This window comes from Microtus oregoni, unplaced genomic scaffold (assembly GCF_018167655.1).
Source record: "Microtus oregoni isolate MIOR12 unplaced genomic scaffold, Mior012 000010F_ref0000083, whole genome shotgun sequence".
NCBI classification, from domain to species: Eukaryota; Metazoa; Chordata; class Mammalia; order Rodentia; family Cricetidae; genus Microtus; species Microtus oregoni.
The window spans coordinates 54,842,505-54,864,834 of record NW_024543069.1 but is presented as its reverse complement, the minus strand read 5'-3'; the positions used below and the strand labels follow the sequence as shown (position 1 = coordinate 54,864,834).

The following is a 22,330-nucleotide window of genomic DNA, read 5'->3' as shown; positions in this document are numbered from 1 at the left end:
AATGCTATCAAATAGTAAAATATGACAATACTTATATATCAAAACTATGTGGGATTTATTTAATTATGGTTAGTGCTCTGAGAATGAATAGAGAAGGAAATCACAAGATTATATAAGCTGAAGTAGAAAAGACACCTGGAAAAAACTCACTGACTTTTGATAACTCTCAGAAAGGTGGAATTTAAGGAGAATTTCCACAACATAATAAAGATACCAACAAAATCCCTGTAGCTAATATTTCAAAGGTGAAAGCCAGAATGCTTTCTCCATATGATTGAAAAAAAAAAGTGAGAGTCTTCAGTGTTTCCATTGCTGTTCAACATAGTATTGGAGATTATAGCCCATGCAATAAGGCAAGAAAAAAAAGGTATACAGAGAGGAATGGAAGAAATCGAGCATGTGTTCACATAAAATCCAGAAGAGAGCTATCTCTCCCATCTCTATAATACTTACAATATCAATCATAGTACATGTGTACCATGGACTACTACCCAACAACAGAAAGTAAAGAACTTCTTTGATAGCGACAATGACATGGTGGATTCAAAAGCCTTACAGTGTTTAAAAAAAGTCAGTCTCAGAAGGTCATATTCTCCATTTTCCTAATTCTACCTTTGAACTATGCTACTTATGGCACACTTACAGTGATGTGAAACAGATTGGTGATTGATAAGAGGCAGGAATGGAGGAAGGGTATCTATAAAGGGGAATGTGGGCGATCTCTTTATGCTGATGGAAGTGGTTCTGCTGAAGCAGTTATACATATCTGCACCCAGTTTAGAACCAATATTAACTCCCTCTTGGATGCTTTGCTGGAATTATACAAGTAACAAACACTAGGGCAAAAAAAAAAAAAAACAGTGAAAGGCAAGATACTTCTCCTCCCAACTTCAGTTCGCTATTAAGGACCAACAAGGGAATTAACAATCAGCATTTTTATGTGAATGTCTTGCTGTGGAGCCCTAAGGGACCCCCAATCATGATCTTTGTACCTCAGCCTTCCAAGTGCTGCAACTATAGGCATCTGTCACTGTGCTATCATCTATGGAATGAATAGTAATTTTAATGACAGAATGGTATAAATTCTCAGGAATTACTGCATATAAAGATGCTTACTAACTACACAGTGATGTACCCTACTTGAATATGTAAACACATGTAAATCCTAGGAACAGCATTCTCTTTAGGTACTGTGCTTAGGCCCATCTCTAGACATGGAAGTCAAGAAAAAAGGGAAGTGATTTGCCTAGTTATGCAACAATGTGGGGTAACAGAATCAGTTCCCCAAAATAAGTTTTGGCTTCAGAATCTCTCTATGTTCAGCCTCTTGTGTCCTCTCTTGTACATAGGCTCCCCTTCCCTGCCAGCAAGTGAAAAGTAAGTAAGGACGGATAGAAGTTCCATTGATACCACGCTCACTATACCTACAGGATGCTTTCGGGGACCTCAGAGTGCTCGTGCCTGGGAGCTGTTCTCGCTTCATGCCTGACGTTAAGCCTAACGTTCTCCAGAACACGACTGTGCTTTTTTGGCTCCTGGTGTCAAGTGCGTATAACCTGAACAGTGTCTTCCAGTCCTGTACTTTATGAGAAATGCAACAGCGGGAAACAGTGCTATGAAGTGATCTCTTCAGGCTTTGGTCTGACGAAGAGCATGGGCAGGCCCGAGGTCCTCTACTAAACTTGACATAGAAAGCCCACTGAGTATGTACCAAAAAGTTTCCTTCTTAGGTGTATACACACGGGTATTGGTAATTTGGGAACCGAGAGACTGACTATTGGGCACAACCCCTGGCTTGCTCAGGCTTGCCTGTGAGCCTCTACAAAGTGATGACTCAGGGATACTGCATGGATTCCTATCAGCCCTCAGCCGAGCTCTCTCTAGAGGGGAGGGTATTCCACCACATATAAATATTAAAACGTCTCTTTAAGCTGGTGGATATTTATGAGTACTAGCATTAAAACTCTCTTTTACTGCCCCCTCCATCCCACTGATTATTTATTGTTTGAAAAGATAAATACAGGAAAGTAATTGACCTAACAATGGCCTATTCTTGATTACACATTGCATTAAATCCAGAAATTGTAAAGAGGGCACTTTGGAATCTGTCTTTAGCATCAGCAAAGACTGTGTAATGAAAAGGTATGTGGCTTAGCCTAATAGACAAATGCAAACCACAGGTCCTAAGAGGCTTGCAGTAGATCAGCATCAGTCTAGTTCTGCTGGAGAAAGAGACAGAGTTCAAGGTTCCTAACACACGGTTACATCTCCATAGCCTTGTACACAGCATTTAGTATATAACAGGCATCTCAGAATTTATGGCATGAGCGAATGAAGGAGGGAGTGCTGTGGATAGCCAAGGAAAAACATGACTGTTCTTGCCATCAATTCAACACCCTGTTCCATTTGTGCTGGGTCATGTTTTGCTGAGGATAGCCTATACATACCTTTCAACCTCATCTGAGTAAATACTTAGCTAGATGAATAGATCCCAGAGTTCAAGTCATTTGTTTGAAAAACATTTAAATGAGTAAATGTACAATCGTTTTAACAATCAGGGTAGAGTATGCTTATTTATCTGGGGTTAGGAGGGGAGGTGGCCTTAGGAATGGACAGTCATTGTGTATCAACCCTCCTCCTTAGAAGACTAGTTACATCTTTCACTCCTGAAAACAGATAATTTAGTCTGTCTGGTATTAGTAGCATCAGCCCAAAAGTGGGGCTCTCAGAACATAGAAAAATTAATGAGAACTCAAGTTTAAAAAGAGAAGGGGTAAGGGAAAGTAGAGTTAATGATATATCCGTTACTCTTAGCACTTACCTGGTCGTAGCGATTCTTTCATTAAGAGATTTCTCATTATTATCTAAAAGTCACTTAAACATGAATGGCATTATGTTCTGAAGGGGGAAAGTCTGATTGCTTCATTCAACTGATGAGTTAAATCTCCATAGAAAAAGCATTTATCACTGGGATTCTTGAAGTGAAATGAGATGGCTTTGGCTCCGCTTGTAGGCAAAAAAACCCCGACATCTCTAGGAAATTATTGTATTCACTGTTCAGATCCCACACACGGGTTTCATAAAGGTATGAGTCAGAAGGAAGATCTAAAATACTCTGAAACTGAAATAAAATTAACTGGGAAAATCTCTAGGGAGGCGACTGGGAACAAACATCAGTCTCCTGTGAGCTGTCTGTGACAGAGCACGGCTTAGTGAAATGCCAGCATCTCTGCAATTAACACACTGTTGTGACAGAGATATCAATTATCTTACATTGCCCCGGGAGCACATGATTCGTCCCCTCCCAGCTGTTCCCACCTGGCTGCCGAGCCTGCTGATACCTTTCAAATCCATCTTTCCTCTTCTTGGAGAATTTCCCAAAACAAAATTTTCAGTGATTGCCAAAACTGAGAAGACAGCTACCCAAGTACTTCAGTTAAGTCACAGTCAAAGTTACTCAGACAGAAATAGTTCTGCCTGAATTAGAGAGGGACTACACGGTACCGATAAGGAAAACCTCCCATGTGAAGCTAATAGGAATATACTTAACCCCAGTGCTGTGTATTGCTCATCTAAAACTTGCATTATTAAAGGGGAGAGAAAGGGGAGAAGAAACAAGTCATCTGGAGTTGACCTGATTGTGATGGATTCCAAGCAGTGATCTATAACAGCCACTTGGAACTCCTTTCTCTTCTGACTTCATTGACTGAAAAGATGAAACACTATCTTTCACATTCTCTTGTGTATAGAAGTGACCATTTAATTTCTGCCAATGTGAAGTTACTGGAGACTCCTGGCTATTTTTTTTTTTTTTACAAAGGAATCGACTTCCTTAGAGTATTTCACTGATTATTCAACCCCTTTCAAATAATCTTTTTTTTGCTGGATAATAGACACAAGATTATCTTAGAAGTATGATACAACACAAGATGAAATCTACTCACAGGAAGCCCCACCCACAGCTTCAGGTCCTCCCCAGACTGAAGACAAGGAAGAAGATGGGTAGAGGTCACTTGACCCATGAATGGAAAACACAGATATATGCATTGGGTTTTCTAGTTTTATAGCCAAGAGATGTGATTTCACACATTCTGTCATTGACAGCTCTTCCAGGGCCATGAAAACTGGGCTGGCTCAACATGTGGCTATTGGACATTCAAGTGACATGGAAGGAAGATAACCTTCACTCTGATGACTAGCTTAGGAATATCTAATAAGCTACGGATTGAATAAGATAATCACCTAAGTATCCCACTGTTTAACAACTACATTATTCATTTATGCAAATGATATGACAAATCTCACAGAATCTGGGATGTTTCTCAGTTGTTTTGTGTATCCTCCTCTCACTTTTCTGTTTCTACCTTTTTGTTTCTCATAATTGTAACATTCCAGCAAGAGTTAGAGTTGGAGGTAGGATTAGCTTTTAACCATGTGACCATGGAACAGATGGAATCTATTGGGTTCTAAAATGCATGACTTCAAGGGTCAACAGCAAGATACAATAATAACCTTCATAAGCAGTTATACGTAAATTCACTGCCCTGAATATACAGCCTACTGTGTTCTATGGTCCAATGTTACTGGGTAGAAGCTTTCCTGAGAGGCATAGCTGATGTTTATTGAGACAGGCTATGGGCTTACTCCACTGCAGTCTCAGACAGCCCAGTGGATATAGGGTACACCCTTCTCTTGATTTTACAGTTCTTAAACTTAAGTTTTTGAAAAATTGATCATTTTAATCAATGTTACTGGAAAGTCCCAAAGTTTCAGGTTTTTCCAAAATAAAATGTGCTTACAATTTAAAGGTTTTTTTTAAATAGTGGATTCTGTTTATAACTCTTAACACCATACTATGATCCTTTTTTAGTTTGTTTATGAGACAGACTCAGCCACTAGATTGGGTTTCTTGAGGGGCAGAACTGCTAAACTCCTTTGTATGAGCTCTGCAATGTAACAGATGCTCACTAAAGGTTTCTACAAAGCACTTGCACATACATGCTGGAGAATGCGGACACTTACCTGATGACCAGGGTGTTCTCTGCTATTGACCACTTTAATTTCACAGTTATCATACATTAGTCAATAAACATTGAGTAAGCAAATACGAAAAAGGTTCCAGTATTACTGAACCACATAAAATCTTATAATTATGTCTACATGTAATCATTATTTGGATCATCTGACATAGAAAATAGTTACTTTTGGATTCACTAAGAACATGTAGTTTCCTTTCATGCCTAGGTTAAGAGATGGTAACTCTTCCAAGCATGGCACATATCGAAGTAAGTCAGACATTTTACAGCATTTCCGGTTGAAATGAAGAGTGTAAACTATATACAGTCAACTGTATAGCTAAGTGAAGATCCCACAGAGAGCTGATTAATGGAGGTTTCAAGTAATGAATTGCAAAGATTATACTTGACACTGATCAATGATCTTATCAATGACATAGATGAGTCTCAATGATTAAATATGAGGGTGACAAAACTAACCTATGAAGCATAGCTAATAATTTGAACAAATAGAATACCTTTATAGATGATAATAATGAGCTAAAACTAACAAGTGCATTTTTGGGGGCTGGAAGATAGGGTGTCACTATGTAGCCCAGTATCGGCTCAAACAAATGATTCTCCTGCTTCATCTTGAACCTGTTAGGATTGGGGGTGTATGACAACCATGACTGGCTTTAATCCTAACAGGTATATTTTTAGTTTAGATAAAAAATCCTCCAATAAAAATTTATTCTACATATATAAGATTCAATAATACATAGCTTGACAATTGTCCTGAAGAGAGTTTTGTCAACTTGACACTAGTTAGAGTCAGACGGGGAGAGGGAATTTTAACTGAGGAAATGCTTCCATAATATTGGCCTGCTGACAAGCCTGTGGGGGTATACTGTCTTTACTAATGATTGATGTGGACGAGTCCAGCCCATGGCGGGCAGGTCCCACCCCTGGGCAGGTGGCCCTGGGTTGTGTAAGAAAGCAGACTGAGTAAGCCAGTCAGCAGCATTCCTCCATGGCCTCTGTTTCAGTTCCTAGTTTCAAGTTCCTGCCCTGACTTCCCTTCTAGATGCAAGCTCAAATAAACTCTTTCCTTAGTTTTGGTCATGGTTTATTATAATATTATCAAATAAACTAAAACAATAATGCAAATGAAAAAGCATAGACGTTTTAGAAAAAGTATAACATAAGCTAGAAACTGGAGCTGATGTGCAAGTTCAGGTCACGTCAATAGATATAAAAGATGAGGGCCAAGGAAGACAAAATCCTTTGACTTCGGATGCCTCTGAAAGATGGCGTCCAGTTGTGTACGCCATGATTAACACAGTGATCATAAACTCAATAGAACTGAGTGTATCCAGGGAACCAACCACCAAGAGGGCTACAGGTATGGATTATGAGACAGGACTAAATAGCTGGAGGAGTTTATATTGAAGAATGATTGCCCAGTGACCGAGGGCACTTGCCATGCCTTCTGTACCCTTGTTCAGGTCAGTTTTGAGCATAGATATATTAACAGATACATTTTTTTTTTGCTTTTTTGAGACAGGGTTTCTCTGTGGCTTTGGAGCCTGTCCTGGAACTAGCTCTGTAGACCAGGCTGGTCTCGAACTCACAGAGATCCGCCTGCCTCTGCCTCCCGAGTGCTGGGATTAAAGGCGTGCGTCACCATTGCCTGGCTAACAGATACATTTTTATAGAGATGAAAACTTAATAAAAAAGTAAATTTTTTTTTTAGCCATCTCATCATGTAAGGCATTATGGCATCAAGCCTCCATCTGATAGAAAGGTGAGAATGTTCTTTTATTGATCAGCTTGCGGGATTCTAGGATTGTACCCCATGTATAAACCCTCAGCCTGCTCCTTCTTTCTCCCACAGATGTCCCTGAATCTCACTCAAGATGACCAAGGGTCAGTCACCCCACCTCTTTTTTGCTCAGCTCTTGGACCTTTCTATTTTATCTCTTGCCGCTGCGTCTTTTCTTTCTGTTTCCACTAATATCCAGTATCTTACGCTGTGAGTCATAACCCCATAAGAAGTCATAACTGGATATAAAGGTTGCAAAAATTTTGGCAACAGTAAAAGGTCTCTGGATGCATGATTACCACATAATCAATTCATGGTGTTTTTGGCAGCACTCACCCATGCCGTGTCCCTCACCTTCACTGCAGCCTTGGCCCTGAACATGCAACATAAACAGCTTTGAACACTCTATCTTGGCTCAGATTTCAGACGGCTGCATGTTAAGGGCTACAGTATTTTTACTCTACCTGGAAAACTCAGACTTTTAATGTTTTCCTACCACCAGTTCTCAGCAAGTAAATATCAATTTCATGTGTCTTTCAACTGTATTTTGTTAGAATGTTTGATTTGAAAGATTGATGTTAGAGTTGCTGGCTTGGATTTCACAGAGAACAATCATTATATGAATTCTGGCCCATGATGAGGATAGAATTTCCAACAGGGGCCCTAAGCACAACTTCTGTCATTTTCTTCTATTTATGTGAAGTGGTGTTCTTAGCATTGGCAATTATAAAATCAAAGTATTGATCAACTCTGAAAAACGCTGAAGATGGTTTATGTCCTATAGCATCAAATATTCAGCCATGATTGAATTTTTTATGTAAAATAAAAGAGCACGCATCTCATTAGTATGCAAATCTGCTTTCATTTTTAATGCCGGGTAAAATTATACATAAAAACCATCTTAAAATAAACGTATTTATAATATATTATCAGTAAGTGTTTAACTCGTATGTGTATTTTATTACTTATATGCTTAGGGGTAGCATTAAAATCTTGGGTGTCAAAGAGTTGTGAGTGGCGCTGAAGAAGCTCTGTTCTCCCATACCACACTTCCTGCCAGTTTCATTTTCCCTTGTTTGTTCCCATTTACTAGTCTAACAGCCAATCTGTGGCAACTACCATGTGCCGACCACTGTCTTTGTTAAGATCTACCTATCTTTTAGTGTACAGCAACCCTCTGTAAGGGGGATGTACCATTTTCCCTCAATCTCCGTTGAACTCAGGACGGATGGTCAGTCCTGGAACTTGATACATGCGCCACAAGTATTTGTTGCGTTGCTTGCACGAGGATGAGACATGGCATCTTGGGAAAGTCATCTTACTGAAGTCCATGCAGTTGTAATCCAGAAGAGAACCAGACAGAGATCAGCCCCATTCCAGAAGTCATGGTTTAACAACACCTTTAACATGTTAAGAACCCGAAACTGAACCACTTTATCTGCACACTGCACTAGGAAGGGAGAAGGTGTGCCTGAGTGACAGGGTGGGTGAGGGAAAAGAACACAGAGCAGTGAAGAATTAAGTCCTAATCTTGGGCCAGTTACTTCCATTCCCTGAGCCCCGTTTTCTGCAGCATTACCACGAGGTGACTTTGTTAGTTCTCTTTGAAGCATCGTGTTAGACGTGACTTCAGAGATACCCTTTCCTGCCCACCATTCTGCTTTCTCATTACTGTTGGGGTCACGCTCCATCCTCACCTCCTCATCAAGTCTCACTGCAAGTTTCCTGGCCTCCTACTAAGCTTCTCTAAGAAGACACTGCTCTCTCTAAGTTAACCAATGGCCTTTTAGTGGCCACATTCTCTTTGTAGGTTTTATTCTTTTGACCTCAGTGGACACAGTTATGACAGTGGTAACAGGATGGGGACACACATCAGTCGCCACTGTCCACTGCCATCCAGATTTCTGGAGTCCGAGTTAGACAGCTATGAGATGCTCTACCTACAGACTTCTAGGCAGCTATTATCAACCAAGAACTATCAACCTGTGACCTATTGATGGACACGTGACTTCAATGTGCTGTGCAGACTCGTTCCCTTCACTTTCCTTCTTCCCTACAAGCCCTGTCCTGGGTGTTTCTGGACTTCCTTAAATGCAACTTGATCTTTGTTCACATTTGATTACTTTGTAATGGAAAGCAGTTATCTTATTGTTGATGCTTAAGGATCTCCCCGCAAAGCCAGCTCTGCCATCATTTGCTTTAGGATGCCTTTTGCATATAAGCCAAACAAAAAAGAAAAGCTTTCATTTTTAACTACAGGCTATTACAACTCTCCATTTCCACTGGAATTCTACTGGATATAAGAGGACCTCCTCTAGTCCTCATTGATATGTCAGGACCATCTTCCCATCTTCCCTGGAATTTTCTACAGTATCTAGGACATAGTAAATGACACATGAACACTTATTGAATGAGAATGATTGAACAGATGGGTCAGAAAGTGATATATCCTTTACTTTAAAATAAGGTAGGTTTAGAACTCAGAAAATAAGGTATCTGCTTGGAGACATTGCTCGGACAACTGTCTTATATGTACGTAGGCCCAGAATTTCATTGCTATCGGACAGTATGAGTGGTCATAATAGTAATCATGATGATAATAACTACCATTATGCAGTGCTTGCTATGCATCAAGGGAAAATTGCTTGCTTTAAGACTTCAAGAGAAAGGAACAGAGCGGAGTTTAAATACAATTAAAGATAAGAGCAGAATCAAGACAATTCTGAGTAAAAAGAGGTACTTTTTGATCTGCTATCCAAAAGTTTAACAGCTACCTAAGGCTCTGTAGAAGGCGGATTTGGAGCATTCATTGACACAAAGAGGCCAGAGCCAAAGTGAAGACTCCTCTACTCATACAGAACCTGGGCTTGGCAGTAAAGAAATCATTTTCTGGCAGTGTTTTATAGTTGCTGTCTTTAACATTATGCAATGAGTTTTCTTTCCTGATCTACCACATGGGCAACAGCGTATCCACATGTGTGTTATAGTTTAGAACTAAAAATGTCCCCTATGGATTCAGTATTGAAGGTTCAGTGCCAGTGCAACAATGTTTATGGCTGAGGTCACAGAGAGATGGCAACTTTGTCAGCGGGTTGATCTGCTGATAAGGTCATAGATACTCAGAAGTGGAGCCAGGTTTGAGGAAGTAAGGGTCTGGGGAAACATTTGTTATTCTTCCCCTCAGTGTGAGCAAATATCTGGGAAGAAGCAACTTCAGTGGGGGAAAGTTTATTCTAGTTAACAGTTTGAGGGTGCAGTCAGCCTATCATGATGGAGAAATTATGAGAACAGAAACCAAAGCAGTTGATCACGTTATCAGGAAGCCAGATAAACCCTATTATTTAGCTTGCCCTTCCCTTTTGATTTAGTATGGAATTCTGACTCATGAAATACTTGCTGATGCCTACTCTAGCATGGGTCTTTACCTCAGTTAGCCTAATATAGAGACTCCCTCACAGATACGTCCAGATTCTAGACCCTGCCTAATTCACAGCCGGTATTGACCACCATGAAGGGCAGGATTTTGAAGGGCCTGGTCCTCTCTGCTTCCTGCTGTCACTAGAAGAGTAGCTTTGCCCCCAAACATTTCTCACATCATGATGTAGAGCCCAGGAGCAGCTTGGCTGAGTGGCCACGGCACATTCTGAGACCTAGAAAACCGCATACAAACAACGAGTTCTGCTTTTGGGTTGTTTGTCTCGTGGATTTTTGTCACAGATAAAGGAATCTGAACAATACAGAGTCTTTGCAAAATATGGGTAAAATAAACTTTAGTGACAAATACTCTGGGTATGATGCGTTCTGGTTGTATAGTGTTCTCGGGTGTCAACAGTGCACATTGATATATCATTGAAAAAAAGACTACACTAAAAGAGAAATCTATTTCTGGGGGTTAATTCTGCTTGTGGGTTTGGTATAATCTCTTATTTTACAATGTCCCACATTTATTCCCATGGAACCAGCACCGGAGCACACCAGCTTGGGAAGGTCTGGGGAATACAGTCTTCATGTGTTGCTGTTCTATCGTACATATGCAAAGAGGATTGCTACGAAGCCCTTCTGACTGGGGGAAAGAAAGATTGACTATGCTTTAGCCTAGAATAGACTCTAGAATAGCATTATTATTTACATGATAAAATTCAACCCTATGAGAAGACTGGAGAGAAAAAGGCCAACTCTTAATCAATCCTTGGAATTAGCAATTTGCTTATGATGGCCGCATCACACAGTCATAGGAATTTATATTTTCATTTTGTCTTAACGCAAAACTTGACCATCTTTCTTTAATATCATCAACCTGGAAGCTTGACAGTAAGGATTAAAAATTGCTCCTCGCTTCCCACTTGGTTATTGGAAAGGTTCTGAAAGGTAATCAATCAGTCTTGTGAAGCTACACTTTACAGTCTGCATAAAATGCCATTTCCCTTCCTCTCCCCAACCTAATTGAAAGTGCATAATATCACCCAGCTGGGGAAATGTGTAAACGGTAAACATACGCGATATATCATGCTACCACACAAAAGCTGGCTACTGCTAGGGTCCCGGTGGTCGTCGGAACCCTAGGGGACCTGGAAAATGAGTCTTTTTCTTTCATCTAGCATGAGCGCTTCTTGCACCATCCTCTTCCTTTTCTCCCTACAGATTTCAAACAGCAGCAGTCAAAATTAGAGCAAGTTCTATCAACTCATTCCTGGTCTGAGGGACTCCAAGGTCACATGATGATGCATACAGACTGAAGCTCTTTTAGGACATCCTTTCCCTGACAGGACATTCTTCTTTGGGCAAGAGGTGCAGTTGGAATCATCTTGCTCCTTACTTGCTCCAGACAGACGTTCTCAATATCCTCTTTCCCTTGCTCCTAAATCTACAGGTCACATCCTATCTTTTGCTGCTTCATCAAACTCCTAGGACCAAGATTATCTCATTTTCCACATCTGCCAGGCAGTTTAGTTTTCCTCGATTAGAAAATCCCAATCTTATTTTTCAAAGTCTCCTGCACTATGGTAGCTATCTATAATCCCACTCCAATTATGCCTGCTTGGAAGCCATTTTCCCTTGTCTGACTCCTCACCTCCATGTTTCACGCCATCTTCTGACAATAGGGCTCTTAGGACAAAAGACAGTATGCCTTCAATGTCTTCATCATTAGTTCTCTGCCACTGTACTCCTGCAAGGATTGTTCCCAGCTGTACCATGACTGCTGCTACCATTCATTCATGCCAACTTATAGCTAGTTATTGCTTTCTTTTTGATGACTGATACCATAATGGTAGGTCAAAGTGGAACACTTGTCTAGGGCACCATGTCATTTTAGTTTTAATAGATTGAAGGATATGCTTTTATTTGCTTCAGCGGTAGGGATGATTTGAGACTTAAAACTGAGTTAAAACTGCAACCATCTTTCATAGCATTACCTGTCAGCCAGGGCTGGAGGATGATACGGCTTGTTGACCTTGGCATAGAGACCCTCTAAGTGGTCTCTGTCTGGAGACAGCGGACGCCCATCCCGAGGGTAAGCCAGTGGTCCAGCTCGGGGGGGAGACGGAGATCTAAAGACGTTGGCTGATGTGCAGGGCTCCCGAAAGTGGTTCACTCTGGCATAATTGGGGTCCATTTCATCATCGTCCATGTCATGCACTGGTCCAGTGGCTCCAGCAGCATAATCGACAAGAACTCCTGCCTGCTTTTCCCTTAGCTCCTGGTGTTTGCCTCCAATCCTGAAAAATAGAGAAGAGAGAGGTGGCACAGGAGAATGTGACTTTCAGATGCTAATACAACGGAACAGTCTCCCATATCTCTGTTAACTCTTGCTAACCTCTCAGCTGTCACCTTCCTGTGTCTTCAAGATTACACCAGGCAGAAATGTCAAAAGCATAAGAGGATTAATTCTAAATCCATGACCTTTATTTGTCAGTCTTCACTTTGATAGCAATGCTATAGGTACCCTGACACCTCTCTAACTGACGAGGGGCACCGTGCTCTAGGTACCCTGAGACATCTCTGACTGATGAGGGGTGCCATGCTCTAGGTATATGGAGACATCTGTGACTGATGAGGGGCTGACAGTAGTCCCTCCCTATAAAGGAGCTGTGCTTATAGCAACCGTCCGCCTTGGAAGAGGCGCGGTGAAAGTCTTTCTTGGGACAAGACTGCGTGGGAAAGAGCCCATCAGAATCCTACACTTTTGCTATGACATCACTCCAGAGTTTCAGTGTATTCTTCTGAAGAAGAGTTTGAAAACATTGATTTAAATATGAAAAAGAAATACAGGGACTGTCTGGTCACTAAAAGCAGCAGAACTGAAGGTAATTTATAAGAGATTCCACCTTTTTTTCTTTTTACACAAATGGGGATCATTGTGCCTCATTGTGCAAGGGCTAGGGACAGAGTAAAATAATGAAGAAATTAATAGGCTTGTGACAGAGATGAATTGGCACATCTAAGTAAATTAAACTTCATTGCTGGCAGAACTCCATAGCCCTGAAGCTTTAAGTGCTAGCTCAGAAAGTTACTGGTAGCCAGTGGCAGTATGAAGAGACTGAGGACGGAGCAGAACATGTATTTAGGTGGGTTCTATACCCACCTGAACTGCAAGAACGAATCCAGATGGCATTAGACTAGTGTACTGAGATGGGAAGCTCACTCAGATGTCCTCAACACCCGTGATGTGGATGGTGTTTAGAGGACCTTTTACCTTTCACCCTTGAGAAAAGAAGATGTAGGATCTATGAGATGCAAGAGTAAAATGATCCTGTCTTGAACATCTAAAGAGATGTTCAAGGAAAGATGGGGACAAAATTGAAATCCATACATAACTCAGAGGCGGTAAGAGGCTACGGCTAGCGGTGAAAGGTCTATGTTTGCCTGGAGACACAGACAGAAGCCCTGGACCAGCTATAAACAGATCCCGAAGTCCCCAGCAACTTCTCTTCAAACAAATACAGTTGTTTCTGTATGTAGCAGCTATTTTCATTTTCCAGACATCAAACCCTTTGTTGAAATCGTTAGAAGGCATGGTCTTTCAAAGTATTTTTTTTTTCTTGAGAGAAGACAGTATTTGTATTTTAGTTTTTTTGGTTTTTTTTTTAATCTCAGGAGAATGGAGAAGAAATTGGGCAAGAGAAAGAAGCAACAAAATAAAACAGTTAGAAAGAAGCACAGGAAAGAAAAACAGCACCTAGCTCAGGGTCACAACAGATGAAAAGAAATGCCAGGATATAATATTGCATACCTGTTTTGATTAAGCTAAAAACATACCTGACATATAAATAATTGGAAGGATTTGTATTTTTTCATAAGGCATTTTGTATCTCTAAGGAATTCTGAATTAAGATGAAAAGATTACACAGTAGGGTGCTCATTAAAGTGCTTTTCCTGTCCCCTTTCAATGCATGTGTGTCCCAGATTCATGGATGTTTGTTTTGAAAAATTTTTTATAAAGAAGACAGTCTGCTCCAATGAAATTTGAGTTTCAGCCTAAAGTGAGCATTATACAAAGATTTACCATTTTCCAAGGAATGGTGCAGGCTGGTTTATCAGAGAATGCTTCCCGTACTACAATGATAGGGATGGATGTCCATTGTAAAGAAGGTAAAAAGACACCAGGAAAGTCCTAGGGTGTGATTCTGTGTGTTCCCTCTCTCTCATAACTGCGATGCCTTGAGAGAAATCGTCAGTAGAAAGGTAAATACCTCCTGGCCGCCGCATGGGCTACACTTGTGGATTAATGGAATACGAAAATGCCAAGCCTGATTTTTCTAAAATAGCAGAGATAGGACACCAGGATCTGAGTTCCTTATTTCATGTCTCTCTTTCTTTGAGGTTTTCAAATTAGTTAAGCTTCCTAAGTATGTAGAGACTCATAGATAAAAAGGTTCTCCATGTCTGACATGGGATCTTGTATTTTTCTCTGTTTCTAGTTGTTTCTATTTGGGAGTCTCCTGACCACTGGAAACTCAACCTGTTAACATCCTCAAATTTCAGAATCACCTAGCAATCTTTTCATTTCATGGTGCCACTCACTCCCCATTGTCCTGAGTACACTAACTCTGAATGATTGAAACATCTTTTTTCCCTCGTTGAAGGCAGTTTACCTCCTTCCCATTATATTTCTTGATTATCCCTTTTAATTTCCATTTCCTTGGCAATAGTGTGTAGTGTTCATGTTTTATATTGCCTAGATCTGCTGTGTGTGGCCCTATAAATTTAAACTTGCATTAATTAAAATAAAATAAAACTTTTTTAGTCTTATAAATTCATTCAAGTGATTATTAGATAGATATAGTCAGTGGCTGCAGAACTGACAATGAAGATGTGGACAAATTCCACAACTGCAGGAAGTTTTATTGGACTATGGCAGTCTGATTTATTCAAAGAGATGTTGGTACGTCGCCATATCCCACTTGTATTAGTTAGGGTTTCTACTGCTGTGATCAAACACCATGACCCAAAGCAATACGGGGAAGACTGGTTTTACTTTGTTTTGTTTATTCCATTGCATAGCTTATAGTCCATCATCTAGGGAAGCCAAGGCAGGGACCTGCAGGCAGGAACTGAAGCAGAGGCCATGGGGTGGGGGGGAGTGTTGTTTACTGGCTAGCTCCTCATAGCTTGTTCATTTGCTTTCTTATTTACCGGATTACTAGCCCCACAGTGATCTGAACCATTCCGGATCAAACAGCATTTAAGAAAATGGAGCACAGGCCTACCCACAGGCCACCTGTCGGGGCATTTTCTTAATTTAGGTTTCCTCTTCCAAAATGACTCTAGCTTTGGTCAAGTTGGCATAAGAGTAGCCAGCACACCACTTTAATCTGTTCCTGAGAAGGCTGCGCTAACGGTTCCCTAAAGGAGCATGTCCACTGCATTCTCAGTCAGATTGGGGATCTCCAGTGGATTGCAGACGACTGAGAGACAGCATGCCTAGCTCACGATTCCCCAAAACATCACATGGCCGAACAGTGGGGAAGAACATGAATCCCTAACGGAGTGAAAAGTGGCTACAGTGCCATGCTTTACATTAAAATTGAGACTAAAAGAGGGGTGATGCCAAGAGCTACTACATGTTCATAGTTTTAGCCAGGCACATATTTCCCTGAAGTAAGGAAGAAAGTCTGCAGGAACATAGTCAGCGTGACTTTACTAAGTAAAAGAGAGTCTGAGGATAGGGAAGGGCCTAGAACTGTGTTTACGTGTGGACCCAACTTCAAATTGGGGTTAATGGATTGGGAGAGCTGACTGCCCTGAGAGTAGTCTCCTGTCTACGAGGAAACTTCAAGGAGACAAAGTAGGGAGAAAAAGAAGCAGTAAGGAGGGTGAAGAGGTGAAGGAAAGTCTAGACTCGTCAAACTAAACGAAGCACTGGGACAAGCTTGTGTAGGAGCAGGACAATTGACAAATCCAAGATCACAGAACATAAACTCCCAGGACAGTAACACAGCAAAGTGGGGAAGGGAATTATCTCAGGAAAACACGTATAATTGAAGTGACTGGTAACCTTAAATTACTATTCTTGTGTCACTCAAAATGATGTTTTAGCATACACTCTAATTTAAATCTCAAACATTTGTAGGGTATGAAATACATTTAATTAGTCACAGACATATTTATTTCAGCAAAGATCCACCCCTGAAAGGTTTTAGGACCTTCCGAAGGACTGTCACTAGCACGAGATCACTGTCCCAATTTAACGTTATTCCTTTTCTACAGGGAAGTGAGAAGCCAGCGGAGGTAACCATACAGGAAGATGTGATATTTGTAAATTACACACTGACATTCCTGCATGGAACTGCTTGGCAGGATATAGGGGAAAGTCATAATGTGGTTGCTTCTAGAAATGCATCTTAATGCAACGTTGTATATTACGTGTTTTTGAATTTTTATATGTATTTAAGGTAAGTGTCTTGGTTATGACAAATTATTGTTCCTTCAGCTCAACTCCTTCTACTAAGAGTACTCAACTTCCATTAGTAAAAGATCTCTCTTTAATCTTTACAGAAGACAGAGTTTGTCAGTTATAGTCTCATAGTGGCCTCACTGCTTTGTCTTCGCTACACCATGTAGCTTCAGTAAACTCTGCATTTGTCAGAAATACACCGCTATAAAGTTCTTTAATCCATTGATTTCCATGGAAATTTCTGTGTGTTTGTTTCATTTCAATAAAAGTTGAAAATTACAAATGGGAACAAATGCAATAGCATTTTTCAGGCCCAATTTCGTAGGCATCGAACACATTTGTATTATATAAGCCTTGTAAAGTTTGCTCACAACGGTCACTAAATGGCTTCCTTTTGGAGAGGGGGGTGGGTGGATTACACAAACCAGTGTGCTTCCATGTGTTGTGTGTATACACTAGCATGCCCTTTGTTCTGACTGGAGGACATCCCCCATTTCCACATGTTGGACTAAGACTATAAAAACAAAGCAGAACCAACACCTTTTATTGATTCACTCTCGATGTTCTGAGCCTAATGGGACTACAAACTTCTTCAGTGTGTCTTGTGAGCTTTTCTGCTAATTTTTTGGCTGTTTATGCATTCAGTATCTGCTGCAATTACACTGCGTATTAGGAAGAAGAATAGAGCCATACTTGGTCCCTGGTTCATCTACAGGAGAGACATAAGTATAAGGGATTACAATCCAGTGGCAAAGAAAGCAGTAATGGTCCGTCATGCATGGCCATGTGGCCTGGGTGTGGAAGGAACTTGTCATCTTGATATAAATTGTGGAAATGGTGTTAGGTTCTTTAATTAGAGGAAGGGACACCCATGAGTGGGCAAAGACATACAGTCTTTACTCAGTCCTGGCCTATAAATATGATGTAGAAACTGGCTGGTTTGGGATACCTCCTCTCTACAAGAAGATGTTTCCAGTAAAGGTTATGCGCACATATGATTTATCTAATGTGTGGGTTCAACATTTAAAAAGTCGGTAAAGTTAAATATTCTTCTTTTTTATTTTTAACTTTTATTATAAAATGAAACAAAGATACTCACATTTTACAAAACAAAGCCCCAGATTACACACTCTTATAGAGCACTAATATTTGTAAGTAATACAGGAACTGTCCGTGTTAGTTCATTTCCTGTGAGTAGAGAAAGGAGGCTTAAATAGCTCCGGTTTGGGTCTAAGCAGCACGGCATGGGTGTTGATGGGCTTTTTTGGGTGCATCATCTCGGGCAATGGTGGCAGGAAAATGTATGTGTCAGAGAGACTGGATAAAGAAACAGGAGGCTGGAGAGGCTTCATAAAGACCTTCTGAGGTCATGACCCTATTTTACTTCGGGACCTTTCGCTGGGCTCCTCTCATGAAGACCACAGTCCAGCTCTGTCACAATGAGGCCTAAGCATTCTCAATCATAAGCAGCAGTCTCCCTGACAGCTGCAGCTGTATCACACCTGTATCTCCTCTCCTCCACACTAAGAATCCTGCTACTTAAGAAGCAGGTGAAGGGAGCTACACAGCCCTGTGTTATGACTAGCTTCATGCTGCCCATCCATTCTTGTAGCTAATCCTTGCCTACCTTATAAAAGCACATTTCTGTGTAATTCTCATTTGGCCCCACCTTTGGAAATGTCTCAGTTAGTTTTCATTGCTGTGATGAGGCATCATGACCAAGGAAATTCAAAGGAAGAGTTTATTGGAGGTTTGCTTAGAGTTTCAGAGGTTGGTCCATGGGAAGCAGGGTACGCGCGTACACACACACACACACACACACACACACACACACACACTTGGGGGAGGGAGGAAAGACAGGAGACAGGATGGGAAGACAGGAAGAAGAGGAGGAGAAGAGAGAAAGAGCTAACTGAAAATAGTACTGGCTTTTGAAACCTCAAATCACTCTCCCAGCGATATATCTCCTCCAACAAGGCCGTACCTGCTAATATTTTCTAAGCAGTCCCACCAACTGGGGACCAAGTATTCAAACATATGAACCTATGTGGTCCATTCTCATTCAAACCAACACAGCAAACAACTTGACATTTAATCTACAAAGATAATCAGACTTAATAAAGGCCCATAGTCCTCATACCCATGGTGTGTCTTCCTCAAGAAGAATGCGTTGAGGCAGCATTTCTTAAGTGGGTAAAAATATGATTTCTGTACCAAAGGCTGTTTTTGACAGATTGAATTATTGGCTTGTCGTCTTTCCTTGAGCATAGACTTGTGGCTCCACTTTGCACAACAGTGTGACTGTTGAGAAGCTGGCTGATAACCAGGGTTCCCTTTCATAAGTGACTTATCAACAAATTGATTGTCCTGTTTATTTAATTGAAGTATTTTATTCACTCCTGTAACGCCCAATAACCTTGCTCAGAAGGCAGTTCTGCTCAATATGTACTTCAAAGTCTATATTTTAATATGAAGTTTTCCTGATTACCACTACCATAGGACATAAGTTGTATATCAAAATCAATTTTATTTTGATTAGATAAGACAGCAATGGCACCGAAGATAACTCACTATTGTTACCATGTCAATTCATGAAAATGTCGCTGCAGGGTAATAGCATCCCAGCGATGCATTTTGAGCTGTATCCCTAAGAATGCATCCAGTGCCTGGCTGTGTTACTTTTTCTACAAGAGAGCAAACTGGAGTCCACCGGGAAGTTCTGTGACTACTTTTTCATTTAACCATCAACGAGTTTTGCTGAATTATTTCATAACAGGTTGTAAAATCATCATTTGGAAGGCCACTTTATATCTATATCTATAGATATATCTAGAATTCTTCTATAAGAAAACCTTTTTTTGACTCGCGAAGTCCAGTCAAAGTGTGGGAGAGGTGAGAATACGAACAAAGAGGTCAAGACTATGATGGGGACACCCACAGAAACAGCTTCCCTGAGCTAATGGGAGCTCACCAACTCTGGTCTGACAGCGAGGGAACCAGCATAGGACCAAACTCGGCCCTCAGAATGTGGGTGAGAGTTGGGTGGCTAAGGCAGACTGGCTGTGGGCCACTGGCAGTGAGACCAGGATTTACTGGCTTTTTGGAATCTATTCTCTTTGGAGGGATACCTTGTTCAGTGCACATATAGTAGGGAGGACCTTGGTTCTTCCTCAAAGCAATGTGCTAGACTTTGTTAACTCCCCATAGGAAATTTTACCCTCTCTGAGGAGTAGACGGGGGATGGTAGGATGGGGGGGAAGGCGAAGGGATTGGGAGGAGGGGAGGGAGTAGGAACTGGGATATATAAAATGAGAAAAGATAGTTTTTAAAAAATAAATAATTAAAGATAAATAAAAAAAGCTCTATTTCGCAACACAGTAAAAAAAAAAAAGAAAAGAAAAAGAAAAAGAAAACCTTGCTCTCAACAAGTTGGAGTTTTGATTTTAGTGAAGTTCTCCCAGTGCAGGCAAATCAGTAAATCAGTAAAAATGCTTCTTTCTTTCTTTCTTTCTTTCTTTCTTTCTTTCTTTCTTTCTTTCTCTCTCTCTCTCCCTTCCTTTCTTTCTTTCTTTCTTTCTTCCTTTCTCTTTCTTTTTTTTCTTTCTTCCTTCCTTCCCTCCCTCCCTTCTTCCTTCTTTCTTTGTTGCTGATTTCCAGATTAAGGCGTTAGTGTCCTGGGTACTTCCAGTGGGGAGAAATGAGTTATTAGAGGCTTCTTTTCTGTGTTGCCCATTACAGGGGTTGTGAAATTATTGTGAACTTTTATTTAACCCATGATACATGAACACAATGCTTTAATCACGTGCATTCCTTCCTCCCTTTGCTGCGCGTGCTGCCCAGAGTTAGCGCGGGTGGGGGTGGGGGGTGGGGGGTGGCCCTGTGTCAGTTGCTCTGTCCTTTTGTCTTGACCCATTTACTTTTGATAGTTTCTTTGCTGGGATCTGACAAGTAAGTAGCCTCAGGTTCACAACAAATCTCACATTCTAATTTGGAAGAAGTTGTTCCCCAAGTACCCTTTTCTTCTGAAATGAATGGGGGATGAATACCCAGTCTAGGTTCAGTCGTGCTCACTGACAAGAGTTTACTAGGAGTGCGCGCGCACACACACACATACACACAGTGATACACACATGTGTGCACACACACAAATTCTTCTATAATAGAAGCTTTCCCTCAACAAATTTAGATTTTACTGAAATACTCTTAGTGCCATGAGATCCACATTATATATGTACACATGTATTTACATATACAACATATAAGATGTTATAGTATTTATTTTTCTTTCTTCCTTCAAATCTTTTTCTTGTTTCCCTTTAACTTCCTATAATTTTCCCTCATCCCAAATACCTTATACATTCATGTCATATATACATACACGGGTACGGGTGTGTATTTCACTTTCATGAAGCCCAGTTTACATATACAAGAGAGAGCACGTGATGTCTGTCTTTCTGGGCCTGACTTATTTTATTTAACATGATTATCTCCATTTCCATGTTTTCTTGCAGATGACATGATTTCATACAGCTGAATAAAAGTCCATCACGTATACATGACACACTTTATTCATTCATCTGACGATGGACATCTAAGCCAGTTCCATTGCCTGGTTACTGTGGGTAGTTCTGTCATAAAAATGTATGTGCAAATATCTCTCCATGTGTGCTGACTTAGAGTCCTGTGAGTATAGACCCAAGAGTAACATGATCATGTAACATAGTACATCTAGTTTTCGTTTTGTGAGGCATCTACTTCTTGATTCCCATTGTGTCTGAAAGCACAGAGTTTTTAAAAATCATCATCTTGGATAATTCTGATCCAAGTTTAACACTGCCGAAATGTTACTTAACTGTAAATAAAAACCTACATATTCTTTTTAAAATAAAATATCTTGATTCTTTATACTAATATAATTATGTATTTGTATATATAATTGCATTATATTTGTATTAACTGTATTACATGTATATATAACATATAATTACATTATAATATATGCAACTAAAATAATGCATAATTTAAAATAACAATGATCGCATCACGTCTCAATCTGTGGCTCATCAGCCACATGTCTGAGATTTGTGTTGGAGATCTGGGTGCTAGCAGGGTCAAGGGAGGATCCTGTTCTCAGACATAGACTGCTGGCCTCTTACTGTGTTCTGTGCCTTACAGACAGGCAAAGCAGCCTCAGTGTCTCTTCTAAGGGGACTGATCTAATTTTGAAAGGTTTTCCCTTATTACACAGTCACCTCCCCAGAGTCCTACCCCTATTAATATCATTGTGTCAATCAGGTTTCAATGCAGGAATGTTGTTGGGTTGGGGGGTATGCCCAAACATTTAGACAGTAGCAATTATCACTAGGCTATTAAAGCTTATGGTGTTACCTTGGCTCTATTTTCTGATAAAATATTTTCTGTTTTCTCTAAAACAGAGATAGAAATTCTCTATTTTCTATTGCACTATGAATAGTCAAAACTGTTTCTAACGTTACTCAGTTACTTTTCCTAAGTGGTTACGCACCGATTTGTTTTAGTTAGGTTATTTAACTTGGTTTGCTTTTAAGTTTCAGGAGACTATTCTTTCTCTTACTTTGACTTTTATCACTAAACATG

General features: G+C 40.4%; 1 protein-coding gene across 2 annotated transcripts in view; it reads right to left on the bottom strand.

The window, feature by feature from the left end:
• The window catches only part of Pard3b (par-3 family cell polarity regulator beta), a 1,021,419-nt gene that overhangs the window by 173,636 nt on the left and 825,453 nt on the right, over window positions 1-22,330 (bottom strand). For both annotated transcript variants that reach the window (XM_041659081.1, XM_041659082.1), the window contains exon 20: window positions 12,234-12,536. In XM_041659081.1, coding sequence (XP_041515015.1) covers window positions 12,234-12,536 — 303 coding nt within the window. The remainder of the gene's footprint in view (window positions 1-12,233; window positions 12,537-22,330) is intronic.